The sequence below is a fragment of the Atta cephalotes genome (assembly GCF_000143395.1).
Source record: "Atta cephalotes unplaced genomic scaffold scaffold00006, whole genome shotgun sequence".
In the NCBI taxonomy this organism is placed as follows: domain Eukaryota; kingdom Metazoa; phylum Arthropoda; class Insecta; order Hymenoptera; family Formicidae; genus Atta; species Atta cephalotes.
The window spans coordinates 4,062,620-4,081,312 of record NW_012130070.1 but is presented as its reverse complement, the minus strand read 5'-3'; the positions used below and the strand labels follow the sequence as shown (position 1 = coordinate 4,081,312).

At 31.8% G+C, this 18,693-nt stretch overlaps 2 protein-coding genes across 2 annotated transcripts; one reads left to right on the top strand and one right to left on the bottom strand.

The window, feature by feature from the left end:
* The first annotated feature begins 2,170 nt into the window (after nt 1-2,170).
* Nucleotides 2,171-10,516, top strand: LOC105626699 (splicing factor 3B subunit 1). Its single transcript, XM_012207996.1, has 18 exons — nt 2,171-2,201; nt 2,668-2,846; nt 3,047-3,221; nt 3,403-3,482; nt 3,630-3,797; nt 4,203-4,419; nt 4,644-5,048; nt 5,263-5,726; nt 5,818-6,175; nt 6,288-6,580; nt 6,732-6,857; nt 6,971-7,192; nt 7,254-7,436; nt 7,555-7,743; nt 7,929-8,104; nt 8,254-8,526; nt 10,057-10,273; nt 10,358-10,516. Exons 1-18 carry the CDS (start codon nt 2,174-2,176, stop codon nt 10,514-10,516), a joined length of 3,912 nt encoding a protein of 1,303 aa, XP_012063386.1. The 5' UTR covers nt 2,171-2,173.
* A 3,604-nt stretch (nt 10,517-14,120) lies between these two features.
* On the bottom strand, nt 14,121-17,653 carry LOC105626698 (actin-binding protein IPP). The gene is made up of 7 exons (XM_012207995.1): nt 17,593-17,653; nt 16,316-16,841; nt 16,012-16,177; nt 15,554-15,900; nt 14,883-15,229; nt 14,514-14,734; nt 14,121-14,357 (listed from the first exon to the last, which is right to left on the bottom strand). Exons 1-7 carry the CDS (start codon nt 17,651-17,653, stop codon nt 14,121-14,123), a joined length of 1,905 nt encoding a protein of 634 aa, XP_012063385.1.
* Between the last annotated feature and the right edge of the window lie 1,040 nt (nt 17,654-18,693).

The window sequence follows — 18,693 nt, the reverse complement described above, 5'->3', positions numbered from 1 at the left end:
TAATCACGTTGTTTTTTTTCTAAATGGAGGCGCTAAAAAGATAAAGTCACCTCCACTTTTTTAAATGGAATTATGTGATTTTTTTTTTTTAGATAACATGATTCCTTTAATTATTTTGCATATAAAAGTATTAAGGTAGAGATACCAAAAAACCAATAGTTTAGAGATATTTTATACTTTATTCTGACAAAAAATTTATTTAAGGAGAAAATGATGCCCTCGGACTTCAATATATTTTGGAGATGATATTTAAATAATTCTCTTACCCTTTCTGTTATTTCTGAATTTATACTTGCACATGTAGCTAAAATACGCAGTTTCATGTTCTCCTGTGTAGTTGTAATCGTTGTCACAATGTTTTTTAATGTTCCCTATACAAAATGTCCAGACGATTTAAATCAGGAAAACGTGCAGGTCAATTAATGTGTCCTCTATCTATCCAGCAATGTTCCGAAAACATTTCGTGTAAAACTACATGTGCAACGCGTGCATTATGAGCCGAACAGCCATCATGTTGACACATCTGTAAGCAAGTTTCTAACGGCATTTCTTCTAATAATTATGATAATTGTTGGGACAAAAAATCAACATATTTTTGGCCATTTAATGTACTCTCAATAAAGAAAGGGCGAATGATTCGATTTTGTAAAATATCACACCACATATTACAGCTCCATGGAGCTCGTTGACGTTCTATTTTTCGAAATCACATTGGATTTTCAACGGACCAGTAGTGCATATTTCTTTTATTTAATTATCCATGATTAGTAAAAGTCGATTCATCAGTAAATAACGTCTTATTGAAAAAGAATTCATTGACCTCCAACTGTTGCAACCATTGACAAAATTCCAACCGATTAACATAATCATTCCCAATTCTTGAATGTAATGAAATGTGAATGAAATGAGTGGCGTTTCAGAATAAAATATTTGTTTTTGAAATATCAGAATTCCTCTATATCGAGAACTGATATGTGGATTATGTGCAGCCAAAATAGCAACTTCTGCTGCTTCATTAGTTTGCAAATGAGGTCGATTTTTTTATTTGAACAAACACTTTCAGATTCACGAAAATTTTTAATAAGACATTCAAAAGCAGCGCGAGACGGTAAACATTTTTCAGGATGTCTTTGGCTGTATAATTTGGCTTCGCGCCTTTGAAGAGCTTCTTGCACCTAAGAAACATCTCTATTTTTTCCTTTTTCGTATAATCACTCATACTTCAAATCTGATATAGAGAAAGTCTAAGAAATACTAGACTGTGAATTGTTTATCTATACTGTACATACAATACATGTTATGGAATATGAAATATCTCACCTTAAAATTTATTTTGGCTACATGTGTAAGTATAAATTTAGAAATAACAGAAAGGATAAGAGAATCATTTAACTATCGTCTCCAAAAATGTATTGAAGTCCGAGGGCATTATTTTGAACATCTTAAATAAAAAATTTTTGTCAGAATAAAATATCTCGTAAATTATTGGTTTTTTGATATCTCTACCTTAATATTTTTATATTGCAAAATAATTAAAGAAATCATGTTATCTAAAAAAAATCACATAATTCCATTTAAAAAAGTGGAGTGATCTTCATATCTTTTTAGCGCCTCCACTTAGAAAAAAAAACTTGACTAAAATAAATTCCCCTCGACACCATTCCACTTTCATTTGAAAAATTTTTTCGTATTATCAAAAATAAACGAAACATTCAAGATATTCGATTTAAGTGGACATGTATATATTAAATAAAATATTATACATTAAATATTATTTGTATATAGATATATCATTTTATAGTAATAAAATTAAAAAGTTGTAAAATCAAAATGCATAAAGGAAAAGTAAAGAAAGCGACTGAGGCTTCTAGAATTTTGAATCTAGATAGAATTTAAATATTGCTGGCTTTAAATTCATTTGTTAACATAAAAGTATTTAAAAATTCGTTAAATATAAAAAAACATTTAATAATTTTGAATTCGTAATTTTGCCGCGCAATTCCAATTAAATAACTCAGCCGCCGACTGAGTGCAGCATATGCGCGTCAGCAGATTCAGTGCTGTTCAGTGTGTTATCTTGTCAACAACAATCTGACGTATTGCTGAATTCGGCGTGTCCAGGTGTGTTTCGCCTGATTTCGCCGTGTCCGTCGCTTCTGAAAACTTCATTGCGATGGACTCAATTCCGAGAACACATAAAGGTATTTTTCTTCACTTATTATTGACCTTGTTAATTATGACGTTCACGCAAACTTTAATGTGGAATAAGTATCAACTGAAAATGAAAAGAGTGTCGGTCGTTTAGCTTTGTCCAATGACGACTGTACTTTTAACAGTATATAAACAATAACTATTAGTGAATTATTATTATTACGATTAATGTGGTATTTGAAGTATTCTTTGCATCTTAGATTGAACATCGAACGTTTTCGAGAAGTATCAGCATTTAAATTGCCGAATGATCAATCGAACTTTGCATCGTGACCATTCACACACATGTCGTGTTTTTTGCACACATGTTTTATTTTCATTTTTTATTTTATTAACATCACTTATGACATCTTATCTTACTTGAATCTATGTATTTTTACTTATGGTTACATATTTTTACTCTTATTACATTTTACTACATTTTAATATGATGTTTTGCATTAATCTGTATTACAGACATCGAGGCGCAGATAAGAGAGATACAATCAAAGAAGAAGGAGCTGCTGAGTGCAGCATCTGAGAAGGAGCAAGTTGCTTTGGGAAAAACTGGTTTCTATGATCAGGATATATATGACAGTAGCAACAATAAATTTGATGGTTATGTTACATCAATTGCAACAAATGATGAAATTGAGGTATATCATTATAATGTATTTTGAAATATATTCATAATTTTTAATTAACAATTTTCACTATTAATAATAATATCATTTTTTATTCATTTTTTTTCTTTTTTTTCCTTTTAATTAAAGTATATTACAAAATATAGTTTATAAAATTTGTATAGTTGGATCAACTCTTGAGATTAATTTAAACTTTTTTGTAATTTTTATAGGATTATGATCCGTTTGCGGACAAACGATTACCCACCTTAGTTGATAGAGAAGAGAAGGATTATGATCCGTTTGCGGATAGACGACGACCTACCATAGCTGATAGGGAGGATGAATATAGGCAGAAAAGACGTAGAATGATCATTTCTCCCGAACGTGTTGATCCTTTCGCTGAAGGTTGTTATAATTTTTTTTGTAACTTGAATTTTAAATTAACTGCAGTAATGAAATAAACAAAACTATTAATTATCTGAAATATTAATTATCTGAAAAAACATTAAATTATTATGTGTGTGCATATGTTTTGTTTATTCAAGTTGTTAACTTAAAAATTATAGTCAATTTTTTTTAATTACAGGTGGTAAAACCCCCGACATTGGTTCCAGAACATATACTGAAATTATGCGGGAGCAAATGCTCAAAGGTGAAGAGACAGAGGTATGTTAAATTTTAATATTATATTTGAATATAATGTACACATAAAAAATATAAGAAATATTTGAAAGATAAATACATAAAGATTAAATATATTTTTAATGATAAAAGCATTTTAATAAATGCAATATATTTTGCATTTTCATACAGCTGAGAAAAAGATTAGCAGAAAAAGCAAAGGATGGCACTTTGAAAGCTAATGGCGAGCCTAAACCAGCTCCCAAAAAAAGAGGTCGTTGGGATCAAACTGATGATACTCCAGTGCAGAAAAAATTATCTGGTGCTTCAGCAACACCTACTTCTTGGGATAATGCGGATGTATGTTTGCCATGTTATTCTTATAATGCCTTAATTTCTTTTATTTAAATTTACTGTTTAAAATTTAAAATATCTTTAGGAAAACACACATCGACATTGGTTGCATTTAAAGAATGCGCTTTCTTAATGCTATGTCATTTTATCTTTATTATTATTAATTAGAAATGAAAGACAAACAAAAATAGAATGACGCAATAGTACGCTTCTCGAACGCAGTTATTGTATTTTATAAATTTTATCATACATTAAGTGATTTTGTTTTCTATACGCTTCTATTTTATTACACTTGCGAACATTTACTTACACTCAATTACATTCACTTAATTTAATATAACATTTTAATACTAAAGTGAAATCTAAATTTAATTTTCTTTTGTTATAAACATTTTTTTATAACTATTGCAGGTAACGCCAGCTGCCATTAGATGGGACGAAACTCCTGGCCACGGCAAAGGAGCAGAGACTCCTGGAGCTACTCCTGGAGTCAGTACAAGAATGTGGGATGCTACACCAGCACATGCAACGCCAGGAGCTGCGACTCCAGGCAGAGAAACACCTTCTCATGAAAAGACTGTTACAAGTCGAAGAAATCGTTGGGATGAAACTCCAAAAACTGAAAGAGGTATTGAATTACTTTACTACAAATAATATACTATAAAAATAATTGCAAATATAATTGCGAGAATATCGGTACTAATTTTTATTGTACAAATTTCATGTAATCAAAAAATTTAAGATAGTAAGTACATCCAATTATAAAATTATTAATATATTAAGTACATCCATAATTATATAAATATATGCATAATATAAAAATAATATAAATACATATTAATTTTATTTTAGAAACACCTGGACACAACAGCGGTTGGGCGGAGACTCCAAGAACTGATCGTGTTGCTGGGGACTTGATACAAGAAACTCCGACACCTTCGGCGAGCAAAAGACGAAGTCGGTGGGATGAAACGCCATCGAATCAAACGCCAGGCTCAATGACACCACAAACTCCAGCGACACCTCTTGCAACGCCCCATCAGGCAACAATACTGACTCCAAGTGCCGTCACGCCGACAGGACCCAAGGCGATGGGTTTGGCCACTCCAACCCCAGGACATTTAATGTCTATGACGCCTGAACAACTGCAAGCATATCGTTGGGAACGCGAGATAGATGAACGAAATAGACCCTTATCTGATGACGAATTGGATGCTCTATTTCCTCCTGGATATAAAATTTTACAGCCTCCAGCAGGTAAAAGGAGTATAGAATCAGTATTTTTCTAGTATTTTGTCTGTATTTAATATTTTGAAAATATAAGTTTTTATTTTTAAAGGAAGTAAAAAACTAAAGCTTCTAAAATTTCTAAAAATCATGGAGAGTCTTTACAACAATTATCGAAATTATTTTATGAAACAAATAGGAATATTTGATATTTAAATATGTGTGCATAATTGTACTTTTTTAGGATATATACCTATTCGCACACCCGCTAGAAAGCTCACTGCAACGCCTACGCCTATCGCTGGTACACCTCAGGGTTTTTTTATTCAAACGGAAGATAAGAGCGCTAAATATGTGGATAATCAACCGAAGGGCAATTTGCCATTTATGAAGCCGGAAGATGCTCAATATTTCGATAAACTGCTTGTCGATGTGGACGAGGAAACGTTGAGTCCTGAAGAGCAAAAAGAAAGAAAAATCATGAAACTGCTTTTAAAAATAAAAAATGGAACTCCTCCGATGCGTAAAGCCGCTTTGAGACAAATCACCGATAAGGCAAGAGAATTCGGCGCTGGACCGTTATTCAATCAAATCTTGCCACTTCTCATGTCACCTACTCTTGAGGATCAGGAACGTCATTTACTGGTCAAAGTGATTGATCGTATTCTATATAAATTGGATGATTTGGTGCGACCGTATGTACATAAGGTAATTATTTTTGTTTTTGCGTCAACAATTATCTGTTATTTTATGTCGTATTTGTTTTACTTCGTTTTTATTTTAATTACTGTCTGTTTAGATTTTAGTTGTTATCGAGCCTCTGCTGATCGACGAAGACTACTATGCTCGTGTCGAAGGCAGAGAGATTATTTCTAATTTGGCAAAAGCTGCAGGATTGGCTACAATGATTTCCACAATGAGACCAGATATTGATAATATCGATGAATATGTGCGCAATACGACAGCAAGAGCATTCGCGGTTGTTGCATCCGCCCTCGGAATCCCTTCGCTTCTGCCATTTTTAAAAGCCGTTTGCCGCAGCAAGAAGTCCTGGCAAGCACGACATACTGGTATCAAGATCGTACAACAAATAGCTATCTTGATGGGTTGCGCTATTTTACCACATTTGAAAAGCTTAGTCGAAATTATAGAACATGGTAAATATGAAGTTAACGCATATAACATATTATTTTGTCTATTTTGTTTCTATATATTTTAATTATATTTATATGTTTTTTGGAAAAATAAACACGGCATGAAATATTACAGGTTTAGTGGATGAGCAACAAAAGGTACGAACTATTACTGCGTTAGCCATTGCTGCGCTAGCTGAAGCAGCAACACCATACGGTATCGAAAGCTTTGATTCTGTGTTAAAACCACTGTGGAAAGGCATTCGTACACATAGAGGAAAAGGTTTAGCAGCGTTTCTAAAAGCTATCGGTTATCTTATTCCTTTGATGGATGCAGAATACGCTAATTATTATACTAGGGAAGTAATGTTAATCCTTATACGTGAATTCCAATCTCCCGATGAAGAAATGAAAAAAATTGTATTGAAGGTAAGGTTAATTTAGCGTTATAAATATAATATCATAATAATATAGTTTATGAATTAATCATATTACATTGAATATTTTTTCTAACATTCTGTATAAATTGTATTTTAATAAATTGTGTTTTAATAAAAAATTGTATTTTAATAAAAAATAGGTAGTTAAACAATGTTGTGCGACAGATGGTGTGGAAGCTCAATACATAAAGGATGAAATCTTGCCTCACTTCTTTAAACATTTCTGGAATCATCGTATGGCACTGGATCGTAGAAATTATAGACAGGTAATGGAGAATTATTTTGATAATTTCAGAAATAAATTTTTAATTACGTACGTAACAAAATAAATATAAAATTAGAAATAATATAAAAATTATAATAATAATTGAAATTGCAGCTTGTGGACACAACAGTAGAAATAGCTAATAAAGTGGGTGCATCAGAGATTATTAACAGAGTAGTGGATGATTTAAAGGACGAAAATGAACAATATAGAAAAATGGTGATGGAAACAATTGAGAAGATAATGGGCAACTTAGGCGCAGCGGATGTCGATTCGCGTCTAGAGGAGCAACTTATTGATGGAATATTATATGCTTTCCAGGAACAAACTACTGAGGTTTGTTTTTCTGGATCTAATTAATAAATTATATTGATTAATAAAATAATTTGATTTATAGGACGTCGTTATGTTAAATGGTTTTGGTACTATTGTGAACACATTGGGTAAAAGAGTAAAGGCATATCTTCCTCAAATATGTGGTACAATATTGTGGAGATTGAATAACAAATCTGCAAAAGTCAGACAACAAGCTGCAGATCTTATTTCACGCATCGCAGTAGTTATGAAGACTTGTCAGGAGGTAAGCAAGCATTTTTTCAATTTCTCAATTAATATAACGTAATATTTAATAAATATATAAAGATAAAGAATGTAATAAGATAAAAATAAAATTTAATATAGACGTGCGATATTTCTAGGAAAAATTGATGGGACATTTAGGAGTCGTTCTGTACGAATATTTAGGCGAGGAATACCCAGAAGTATTAGGTAGCATTTTGGGTGCGTTAAAAGCCATTGTTAATGTCATAGGAATGACGAAGATGACACCACCCATTAAAGATTTGTTACCAAGACTTACACCGATCTTAAAAAATAGACATGAAAAGGTAAAATTTGTATATATATCGGGTTGATATATATATAATATAATTTGACATAAATTATTTACTAGATAAAATGAAATTATTTTAAAATATTATCAAATTCATTCATGTCTTGAATGCGTATACTTTTGAATTCTTTTGATATATCAAACTTTATCAAATTTAATTTGTTATTAATTTTGTTGTAGGTACAAGAAAATTGTATTGATCTTGTGGGCAGAATTGCAGATCGAGGTCCCGAGTATGTTTCCGCTCGAGAATGGATGAGAATATGCTTCGAATTGTTGGAACTACTGAAAGCTCATAAAAAAGCTATTAGAAGAGCGACGGTAAATACTTTTGGCTACATTGCCAAAGCTATTGGGTAAGTCTTATTAATAATTTTATTTTATTTTATTTTATATATATATATATATACACACATATATACATATATATATGTATAGATTGTTTTTTTATATATTTATATACAAATATTTATGTATAATATTCTTTCATCTTTTTGTCAAACAGACCACATGATGTCTTAGCAACGCTTCTAAACAATTTGAAAGTACAGGAACGTCAGAATCGTGTTTGTACCACAGTCGCTATTGCCATCGTTGCTGAAACCTGCAGCCCTTTTACAGTGCTACCTGCATTAATGAATGAATATAGAGTACCCGAGCTAAACGTGCAAAACGGAGTATTGAAATCCTTATCATTCTTGTTCGAATATATCGGTGAAATGGGTAAAGATTATATTTATGCTGTCAGTCCATTGCTAGAAGATGCACTTATGGACAGGTAAAATCAAATATTACATTAATTCTATTGTTACATATATATTAAGTGTACAATTTTGCTTCCGCCGTTTTTTTTCCGACATTCGAGGCTATTGTAAAAAACTGGTTATACATTTATGATTCAAAGTATTGTCCATCGCTGGCCATTACTTTCTCCCATCTTTCGGGTAGCATACGAATCCCGCGTCGAAAAAAAAAACTGGTCATCTTTTGAGGCTATCCATTGAATCGATCCAATTTTTTACTTCTTCATAAGATCGGAAGTGCTGGTCAGCTAGGCCGTGTGCCATTGATCGAACCAAGTGATAGTCAGAGGGAGCAACGTCTGGAGAATACGGCGGATGGGATAGGACTTCCCATTTCAACGTTTCCAAGTATGTCTTGATCACTTTCGCAACATGGGGTCGAGCATTGTCATGCTGCAAAATCACTTTATCGTGTCTCTCGTTGTATTGCGGCCGTTTGTCTTTCAATGCTCGGTTCAAACGCATCAATTGCGTTCGATATCGATCGCCTGTGATTGTTTCAGTCGGTTTTAACAGTACACTACGCCGAACTGGTCCCACCAAAGTATGACCTTGGAGCCGTGAATATTCGTTTTGGCCGTCGACGTGGAAGCATGGCCGGGAACTCCCCATGATTTTCTGCGCTTGGGATTATCGTAATGAACCCATTTTTCGTCCCCAGTCACAATGCGATGCAGAAATCCCTTCCGTCTTTGCCTTTCAAGCAGCTGTTCACAAGCAAACAAACGCCGTTCAACATCTCGGCTTCAATTCGTATGGCATCCAATTTCCTTGCTTCTGAATCATTCCCATGGCTTTGAGGTGTTTTAAAATGGCTCATTGGGAGTGACTCAACAAGTTGAGTCACTCCCAATGATCGTGCCAATTCTTCTTGATTTTGACACGAGTCTTGCTCAAGTAATGCCTCCAATTCTGCATCTTCGAAAACCTTCTCTTTTCCACTGCTGTGCCGGTCTTCCACTGCTATGCCGTCAAAATCACCATTCTTAAAGCGTTGAAACCACTCACGACACGTTCTTTCACTAATAGCGGCCTCATAAGTATTTGAGAGCATTCAATGAGCCTCAGGCGCAGATTTCTTCATATTGAAGCAAAAAATTAAAACCTCCCGCAAATGACGAGAATTTAGCTCGTAAACTGACATTTTTAATCGAGAATAACTTTATGATGCAGACACAAATCGAATGTTTCTATGGGGTTATGTTGACAGATGCCCAAGTTTATTGTATGACGTCTATGATCTATTTATTTCGACCACCACTTACCGCTAAAGCCATCTATAGGAAAACGGCGGAAGCAAAGTTGTACACCTAATATTTTATTCTTTCTTTGTTAAAAAAAAACTTTTCTAAACTTTTTTAAACTTTGAAGTTTATTACACCTAATATTTTATTCTTTCTTTGTTAAAAAAAAACTTTTCTAAACTTTTTTAAACTTTGAAGTTTATTTAGTTTCTATTAAATTATTTCTGATCAATTTTTTTCTTTTCTTTCATGGTTTACTAGAGATTTAGTACATAGACAGACCGCCTGTGCCGCAATTAAGCACATGGCATTAGGTGTTTACGGATTTGGGTGCGAAGATGCATTAATACATTTATTGAATCACGTATGGCCAAATGTTTTCGAGACCTCGCCGCATTTAGTCCAAGCATTTATGGACGCCGTAGATGGATTGCGCGTTGCGCTTGGACCGATCAAAATTTTACAGTATACATTACAAGTACGTGATTATTTTGCGTAAGCGCACGTATTTTCTAGATATCAACAAATATTAAATGTATGCATTTGCTTTTTCGTATTACAGGGTTTGTTCCATCCAGCCCGTAAAGTTCGTGACGTTTATTGGAAAATATACAATTCTCTTTACATCGGTGGACAGGATGCTCTTGTGGCTGGTTATCCTCGCATCATGAATGATCCAAAGAACCAATATATCAGATACGAATTGGATTACGTATTGTAGAGAACTTGCAGCAATAAGACAATTCTAAGGTTCTTATATATCTATGAGTATAAATATCCGTATTAAAAATTCATCGTTATAAAGATGAGTTTATAAAGATGAGTTTGAACGAATTTTGAAGTTTTCTTTCTGAATTTTTACGAAATTCGCATTTAGAGCATGAAAAGAATTTAATATTTCAGGATATGTTTGGAACAACTATGTGTATGCCGTCATTTCCAATTTCTAGTAAAAAAAGGCAGAAGATGTATTATTCTACATTTAATTTAAAGTATAGATATTGTTCTATTGTCGATCTTGAAGGCATGGAAATGGCGACACATAATAAAAACATGCCAGGTTGTATTCTACTATTTTAGATCGTAATCCTTTTTAATCCTAGATTCATTGGAATTGAAATTTTTTTCAGCTTTGAATTCCATAGATTTTGGGATTTTTATCAATGTTTAGAGACTTTTAGGGATCTTAGATTTTCCAAATTCTAAATACTATGGATGCTCTTCAGGATCTCAATTTGTTTAAAAAACTGTTCTAAATTTTGAATTCTGTTAATTTAAACTGTAAAGCTATTTAACAAAAAAATTCATTATTGACACTTCGAGCAATTTAATTTGCTAATGCACTTTATTATTTCTATGATTTGATGAAATAGTTTGTTATTTATAATGTAATAACTTGATGTAGATACTCACGAAATTGTGTGTATGTGTGAACAATTTTAAAAATTAATTTTTTTAATATAATGAAAGAACAGAAAAGAAACAAAGAGAAAGAGAGAAAAAATTAAGCAGAAATATAAAAACAAAGTTTTATAATAACTTGTATATTAGTAAAATAATACAAATAAGTTTGTCTGAATCTTGAAATTTTTGACACATTAGATTTCGTGAGTTACTATTTCTATGAGTACTGATATTACTTAGCAACAACGTAATATTACTTTTGAATGATGAGCACAAATATCATCAAATAAAAAAAGATCATATTGTAAATAATGCTTTCCTTGTGTTCTTTGTAAGAAACTCATATTAATTATAAAAAAAAATAAACTACATGTAGGAACTAAATAAATGATTTCTTATCATTGAAAAGGATTTTTAAATTTGAAATGAAAGGAATCGGCACGAATTACTTTAATAGTTTTATTAGTTGATCACAAATATACATAAATTGTTGTATATTTATCATTTTATATATTCTCTAACTTTCTTTTAATGCCTTTTAAAAAGGATAAATATGTTGGAGATGCCCATTGTTTCAATCTGGAAAGTTTTTCTAATAGAGATTAAAAGAGTATAATAGAGACTATAATATTTAAAAGAGAAGACTATAATATTTAAAAATATAAAAACTAATTATAGAACATTTTAATTTTATACATTCATACATATATACTACATCATATATTACCGCATCTATATAAAATCGTAAATCCATAGATTGCTAGATTCACTGGATTCATTAATATATTATTAGACTTTTTTATTCTAAATAAATTTATATCTAAATAAATTCGGACGTTTTAAATATCATCTACAAACTTAAAGAAAAACATAAACTTTTTTCCTACAAATATTTCATTATCTTTGTTTTTGAAACAATTCAATATCACTTCGTAGAAATTTAGGATTAAGTAAGATTACAAATGTTGTCATTATATAGACCTTTTAAAACCTATACTTACAAACAATCTATTCACAATTATTTTCACAAATATAAAATCCGCACGCGTTATAAATAAGTTTCTTGTATTTATTTATATAATACATTTATATAATACATTTAGGCCAATAGATTTAGCAACTTATTGGATTTACAAATTTACATATAAAAAACATATGCAAAATGAGATTACATGGTTATCTTATTCCTTTTTATCTTACAATGAAAAAAGAAAATTGAAATCAAGTTCAAGAATTTAATTATTTACATCACATTAGAAAATTTTAATTATTCATTAGAAAATTGATAAAATTGTTTAACAAGGTCATCTCGCCATATTTACCCTGTACTGAAAAATTTAAGAACAATCGAATATCATTTCACGGGTGTTCATGTTGCATCGAACACCTTTGAACAAATTGGATTGTTACATTGACTAATTACAGAGAACGGCAATCTTCGATTCTTAGATTATTTTTATAAAATGTGGCCTTAAACTTTATAAAACATTAGACGTGCTGTTCCGCACACACGCTAATTAAGAAACATCATTATTTTATTACAATAAGGTACTCTGAAATCTCTGGATTTTTGGTTGTATAGTTCCAAAATGTTAACAAGGATTAAAGGCTCCAAGACTTTCTGATGGAATTTCGAGACGTGCTTTTAAGTTTTTTAGATTTAGACTGCAATTTCTAAATGATGATTGATTCTTTTGGACTCTCAATTTGAAAATTTTAAAGTAATATTTAATTTTACATTTTTATTCTTTGAATTTCAAGATCTGATATTTATACATATTCCAATTTTGTGTTTAGACTGTGGAATCTCTTTGATTCTGTAATTTTTTTACTTTTGAAGACTTAGACCCTTATGCTCCAAAGATAAATATCTTTGGAATCATCTTATACTGTCCCTTACATACATCGCTTAACGAATTTATTAACTTGTAGCGATACGATTAAAATTACGATAACTTTGGTATATGACTATATTATATCAAGAGGCTCAGTTCTTCCTAGCGTACATAATTTTAATACTCGTAATTAATAAAATATAGTTAGTACTTGTTAATTAATAAAAGTATTCAAATATTTCTGCATACCGTACGTTATCAATATTCGTTTTTTTTTTTCAAATCTATTGCATATTATAATTTGATTATAAATAAATAATAGAAAAAATACATTAGATCTGATCTACAGTTCCGAATAACAATCTTGTCTAATTAATTTACCTATTCACGCGACAAAATAAAAACGCAAATGTATCATAAATTTTCTGTAATCTTAAAATTTCCAGTGAATTTTAAAATTCTGGAGACTTTAATTGATATTTTAGATTTGGCTTCACAATTGGATTGTAAGTTCTTCGATTTCTATATGACTCGAATTCAGGATTAAAAAAATTAAAGATATTTAAAGATATTAAAAGATATTAAAAACTCAAATTGTGTGTGTGTGTGTGTGTGTGTGTGTGTGTGTGTGTGCGCGCGCGCGCGCGCGCACATGAGAAACTCTTTATCCAATTAAATTAAATATATTGAATTTCTTAAATTTCTTCTTTGGGCTTTCATCCTGGATACATCAAGATTCATTACATTTTCTTCGATCTTTTTTTTTAGGTTCTTCAACCTGTTAGTTCCTATCGGTTAGTGATTACGCCATATATCTATAAGAAATAATAAGTAATCTTCTCCAATGAGAATATACAATTTTTCAAAGTATCACGTTTTTCTACATAAATATCTTGAAAATGCCATTGGAATATTTAGAAATTAATAAAGCTACAATTTCTTTAGCAGACTGACTATCTAACTAACGGATACAATGCTCTTGATAAAGATGGACAACGCAGAGCAGACACAGACATTGAAAAAAAAATAAAATAAAAAGGCATGACCAATACATCAAACGGCAAACAGATTTTTGCGAAATAGCAATCAGAAAGGTGTAACGATCGCCGTCGCTTCACCTCTGCTTGATGGCAAAGAGGCGCACTCGTGCCACTTATTCGTATGAGGATCGTAACATTCGACGGTAGAAATTGTAATTTGCGTGCGGTAGAAGTTTATCTCTTGCGACTGATCGCCGCCTATAACATAAAGCTGACTGTCGGCCGCTGCAACTGCCGGATAAAATCTGCCCATGCTCATGGGAGCGACGGCGCTCCATTTGTTCTGAAACATCATAAACAAATTCGTTGAATTAAGATTATATTAAATTATACTATTTTATAAATATCTATTTATAAATATCTATTTATTATCATTAATATAGAAAAAAACGTATATACTATACTTACTAAACATAAGTGATAATTAAAAATAAATTACCTTCTCGAAAGAGTATCTTTCAACCGATGTCAAGACCTCCTGATTCTTACTGGTACCGCCAACGACGTACATGTATCCATCAAGAATAGTGATTCCCATTTGCGAGCGTGGTGTGAGCATCGGGGCCAAGTAGTTCCATTCTCTGGTCACGGGATTATAGCTTAATACATCCTGACGGTGTCGACTATTATGGGTACAGCCACCCACAATGTAAATTAATCCTATAAGGAATATTTGTAAAAGTTACAATATAAATTTTCAATAAAAGTTTTTACTGCCGTTAAAATAAAAGAAAAGATGTTTATAAATTTAACTGTCATGTAACTATCATAATTATGATATTATTGGATTTAGATTTAGAATTATTACCTTCGTACGCTACGACACCCATACTAAATCGTGGCTCCGGAAGATAGCCTTCGAGAGTCCACGTGTTACTAATGGGATCATATATCTCGATGGAGCCGCCGATATCTTCGCCTACCCATCCACCGAATGCGTACAAACTGTTATCCAAGGCACAAAGACCGAAATCGCATCTAGGTTCTTCCATACAAGCGATGGGAGTCCACACGTTATCACGAGGATCGTAGCATTCGCAGTTGGCGATAATGCAAGATTCCAACTCACCACCGATAACATATACTTTGCCGTCCAATAGAGCTACTCCAGGTAGAATACGTCCTATGCTAATTGGAGCTACTTCGCTCCATTCTCTAAAGAAATATTTATTTATTGAATAAAGAAAGTTATCAGATTTTGTTAGTTTTCTAACAAAATTTAACAATAATATAATAAAACCGGATATCGGATACCCGATGTTACATCTTCCGGATCTTTCCGAATATCCGATATCTAATAATTTTATGATTTGGTGTATTCCTAAAAAAAAGAAACGAAATATAATATGAAAACTTTATCGAGAAAAAACAAATAATATTTAAATCAAAATTTTTGTTCTGGAAAGTTTAATTCGAGTAACTAAAAATTTATTACATTTCATTTTAGAATTGTAAAAAGAAAAATGCAGAAGATTGTACCCAGTAAATATGTCATATTTCTCGATGCTTTCGTAAGTACTCTCAGCAGTTCTGCCCCAGCTATCCGCAGAATGTTCCCGCTTGGATCCGCCGATTACCAGAATGTTCTTCCTGGCACAGATCCGGGGCTGGGCATGAAGAGGCACTAGGCAACCTTTGTTCGAGACTAGATCCGTTTGTATAGATCGCAGCGCGACGATTAAACTCGCGTCCTTGCAGTCTAGAATAATACGGTCTAGCCTTGCTAATGAACACAGTCGCAAGCGTACGTGGCTGAGGATCTCAAATACATAGCATCTCCGCGCGGGGATGTCGTGAACGATCCAATTGTACGCGGCCTGGAAGACCTGTAAAAAAAGTAAAAAATATGTTTATGTCATATTTTACATGTCAAATATATTTTTCGAATATGTAAAGTTGCAATTATATACTTGAATTATCCTTTGGGAATAACAAACCTGACATTCGGTATCAATGTGAATGTAATCGCTACTAAGAAACTGAACAAGATGTTCTTTGGGCAAGTCCAAAAATTCCTCCTCTTGACAGACTTGAGGAAAATTGGCTTCTATAAAGCGTAGGGCAGTCTCCAAAAGATCTAGTCTGTTATGTACTTCTGCAAATCTACAATTAACAGCAATGACGAATGTCATCATATAATTTTTCTACAATTTTCCTGTTGCATTGACTTTTTATTGGATCTTTTTTCATCTGTTTTCAGAATATATTTAATTTCAGTTCTTACAATTATAATCTTCTCACCTGTAAATTCCAAGGGCATTAGAATAGTGCAGCTGCTGTTTGAGATAATTGATACAGCCAGCTACTACATCATCTAATTCTAACATGTCAGCCGCAGCAAATAACTCCTGTACATTATCCTGCGTGATGTCTACATTGCCACTATAGATGAAGTCCACTAACTGAGAGAGAATGTGAGGAGAAATTGAATGGATCTCCACGAGCTCCTGTTGCTCCTCAACCAGGCCGACAGTGAACATGGCATTGAAGTAGGCGCTACCAGCGGCCAGTACTGATCTATGTGCCCTGATGATTCTATCACCTGCCACCAATCCCACATCGCTGAACTTATTCTCCCGCCTCTGTACATTGAGATTGTGTAAAAGCTTTGGAGGATAGTGACCAACTGCATAAACGACACTGGATACATCGGACGACTGCTTCACCGATTGATTAGCAAAATCCATGTCAGAATTGTGGCCATTTTTCAAGGCTGGTGCCATGCCATCCGCCATGAAACCATCAAGATGTCCTTTATCCACAAATCCTACAGAAAATTCAATATGAGAAAAATAAAATGCTAATTTGCATACACAATAACACAATAGTGTTTTGGCAACACTACAATAAGCTTGTTCTTTGGCATAATATTAAGTAAAAGAATATAAAATTCAAAACATTTGCTACACATGTAAAAAATAAAATAATATAAGAATTAGAGGTTCCAATAATCTTAATAAATTAAAAAATTTATTAATATAATACACAAACATCATAATTTATTACTTTGATTCATATACATAAACGGTACATTTTTAATTTAATTCAAGAGTTCTATATTAAGTGAATGACTTTTGTTTTCTGAGAAATATATAGAATAACATAAAATATTATGTATTAATAAAAATATGTATAATTACAGATTTAATACAAGCTTCAATACTAGAAACATTTCCAAAACATTATTGTCTTAATTCTTATTCTAAAAATTAAATATTATAACTCAATAAAAAATTGGATATTATTATCAAATATACACATATACTGTATAATATGTAAAAATACTATAAAAGAATGGGCTTGATCATTCTTCAAGAATTTATTAAAACATAAATATTAAAATAATATTTAAAAAATTAAGTAAATCAAAGTTACAATCTTTTTAATACTTCCAAGATTTTAATTAAAAAAAATAATTAAGACATTTTAATTTAATATATGTATAATCAATAAGTTCTTCTAATAATTTAACCAGATGGTTTAATTTAAATCTAAGGATCGTTTTGCGAAATACTTACGACATAAACGAGAAAGCACTCTGTAAAACGATTTGATGTTATTTTTCCCCTTTAAACGCATCACTACCACCGCATGTTTGACAGATTCGTCGATTGATTCCGTACGCGCGGACAGATCGTTCCTGAAAACGTCGCGAGACGCGACTTCTGCTCGTTCAGATTAAATAATAAATTTCTTTGACAAGAAGCTTGACATACGTCAGATAACCTATTTAAGTACGTGAAGATAGACAAAGCTAGTCGAAGTGGGAACGACGTCAGTGCAGCCACGAAGAAAAAGAAGATCCCTATTCAATCCTTTTGATACTGACGAGATACTATTAAAGACATCTTACGGAAATTTGCGTCTTTGTAAATCTTGAAGTGATTAAAAGTTAAAAACTGATAATATTGCACTAATTTACGATTTATTAGTAGATATATTTATGCATTCAGAACTCAATAATACTCGATTTTTCTTTAAAATTATAATTTCAGTGTTATATCAAAGTTTGATTATCAATAGAGATGATAACTGCGGAGAAAAAAATTATAATTTTTCTGTAATATGAAGTATATTATAGTATAGCTTTACAAGGATACATATTTATTTATGGAATATTTATATAATAAATAATCATGAATTTAATAATATATGAAACAAATATTTATGTTAATAGTAAATTTATCAATCGTCGATAATGTCAATGTTCTTCAATTATCTTCGGACCATTGAGGCTCTTTTTACCGCCAAAAATTTGCCCAGGATTAACGATCTTTAATATCTCGTACTCTTGATTTCTTTTATTTATTTCCCAAGAAAAAAAATGCTACTACAATTTCTAAAATACAGACTCTCAATTGGCCACTGAATTCCGTTTTGGACAAGAAGGATGCCCAGATTCCTCCTTTCAATTTCAAAACGCACAAAAATCGCAAAAGCGATTCATTATTTAAAAAATAACGATAAAGAAAAATTAATTCAAAATGCACATATTAGGTATGGGAAAAAGTTCATGACGTTTTTTTAATGCCAACTAACGGGAAAAACGCCACGAACTTTTTCCCACACCTAATAATTATATAAATACGTAATACAAATATTTATTAATAATTATATAT

Coding starts and splice junctions, on each gene's coding strand:
- LOC105626699 (XM_012207996.1), top strand. CDS start 2,174: ATGGACTCAATTCCGAGAACACATAAAG. Junction 3,222..3,402: donor TGTTGATCCTTTCGCTGAAG/GTTGTTATAATT, acceptor TTTTAATTACAG/GTGGTAAAACCCCCGACATT. Junction 3,483..3,629: donor TCAAAGGTGAAGAGACAGAG/GTATGTTAAATT, acceptor ATTTTCATACAG/CTGAGAAAAAGATTAGCAGA.
- LOC105626698 (XM_012207995.1), bottom strand. CDS start 17,653: ATGCGTTTAAAGGGGAAAAATAACATCAAATCGTTTTACAGAGTGCTT. Junction 15,901..16,011: donor ACATTGATACCGAATGTCAG/GTTTGTTATTCC, acceptor CTTTTTTTACAG/GTCTTCCAGGCCGCGTACAA. Junction 15,230..15,553: donor AAATATGACATATTTACTGG/GTACAATCTTCT, acceptor ATATTTCTTTAG/AGAATGGAGCGAAGTAGCTC.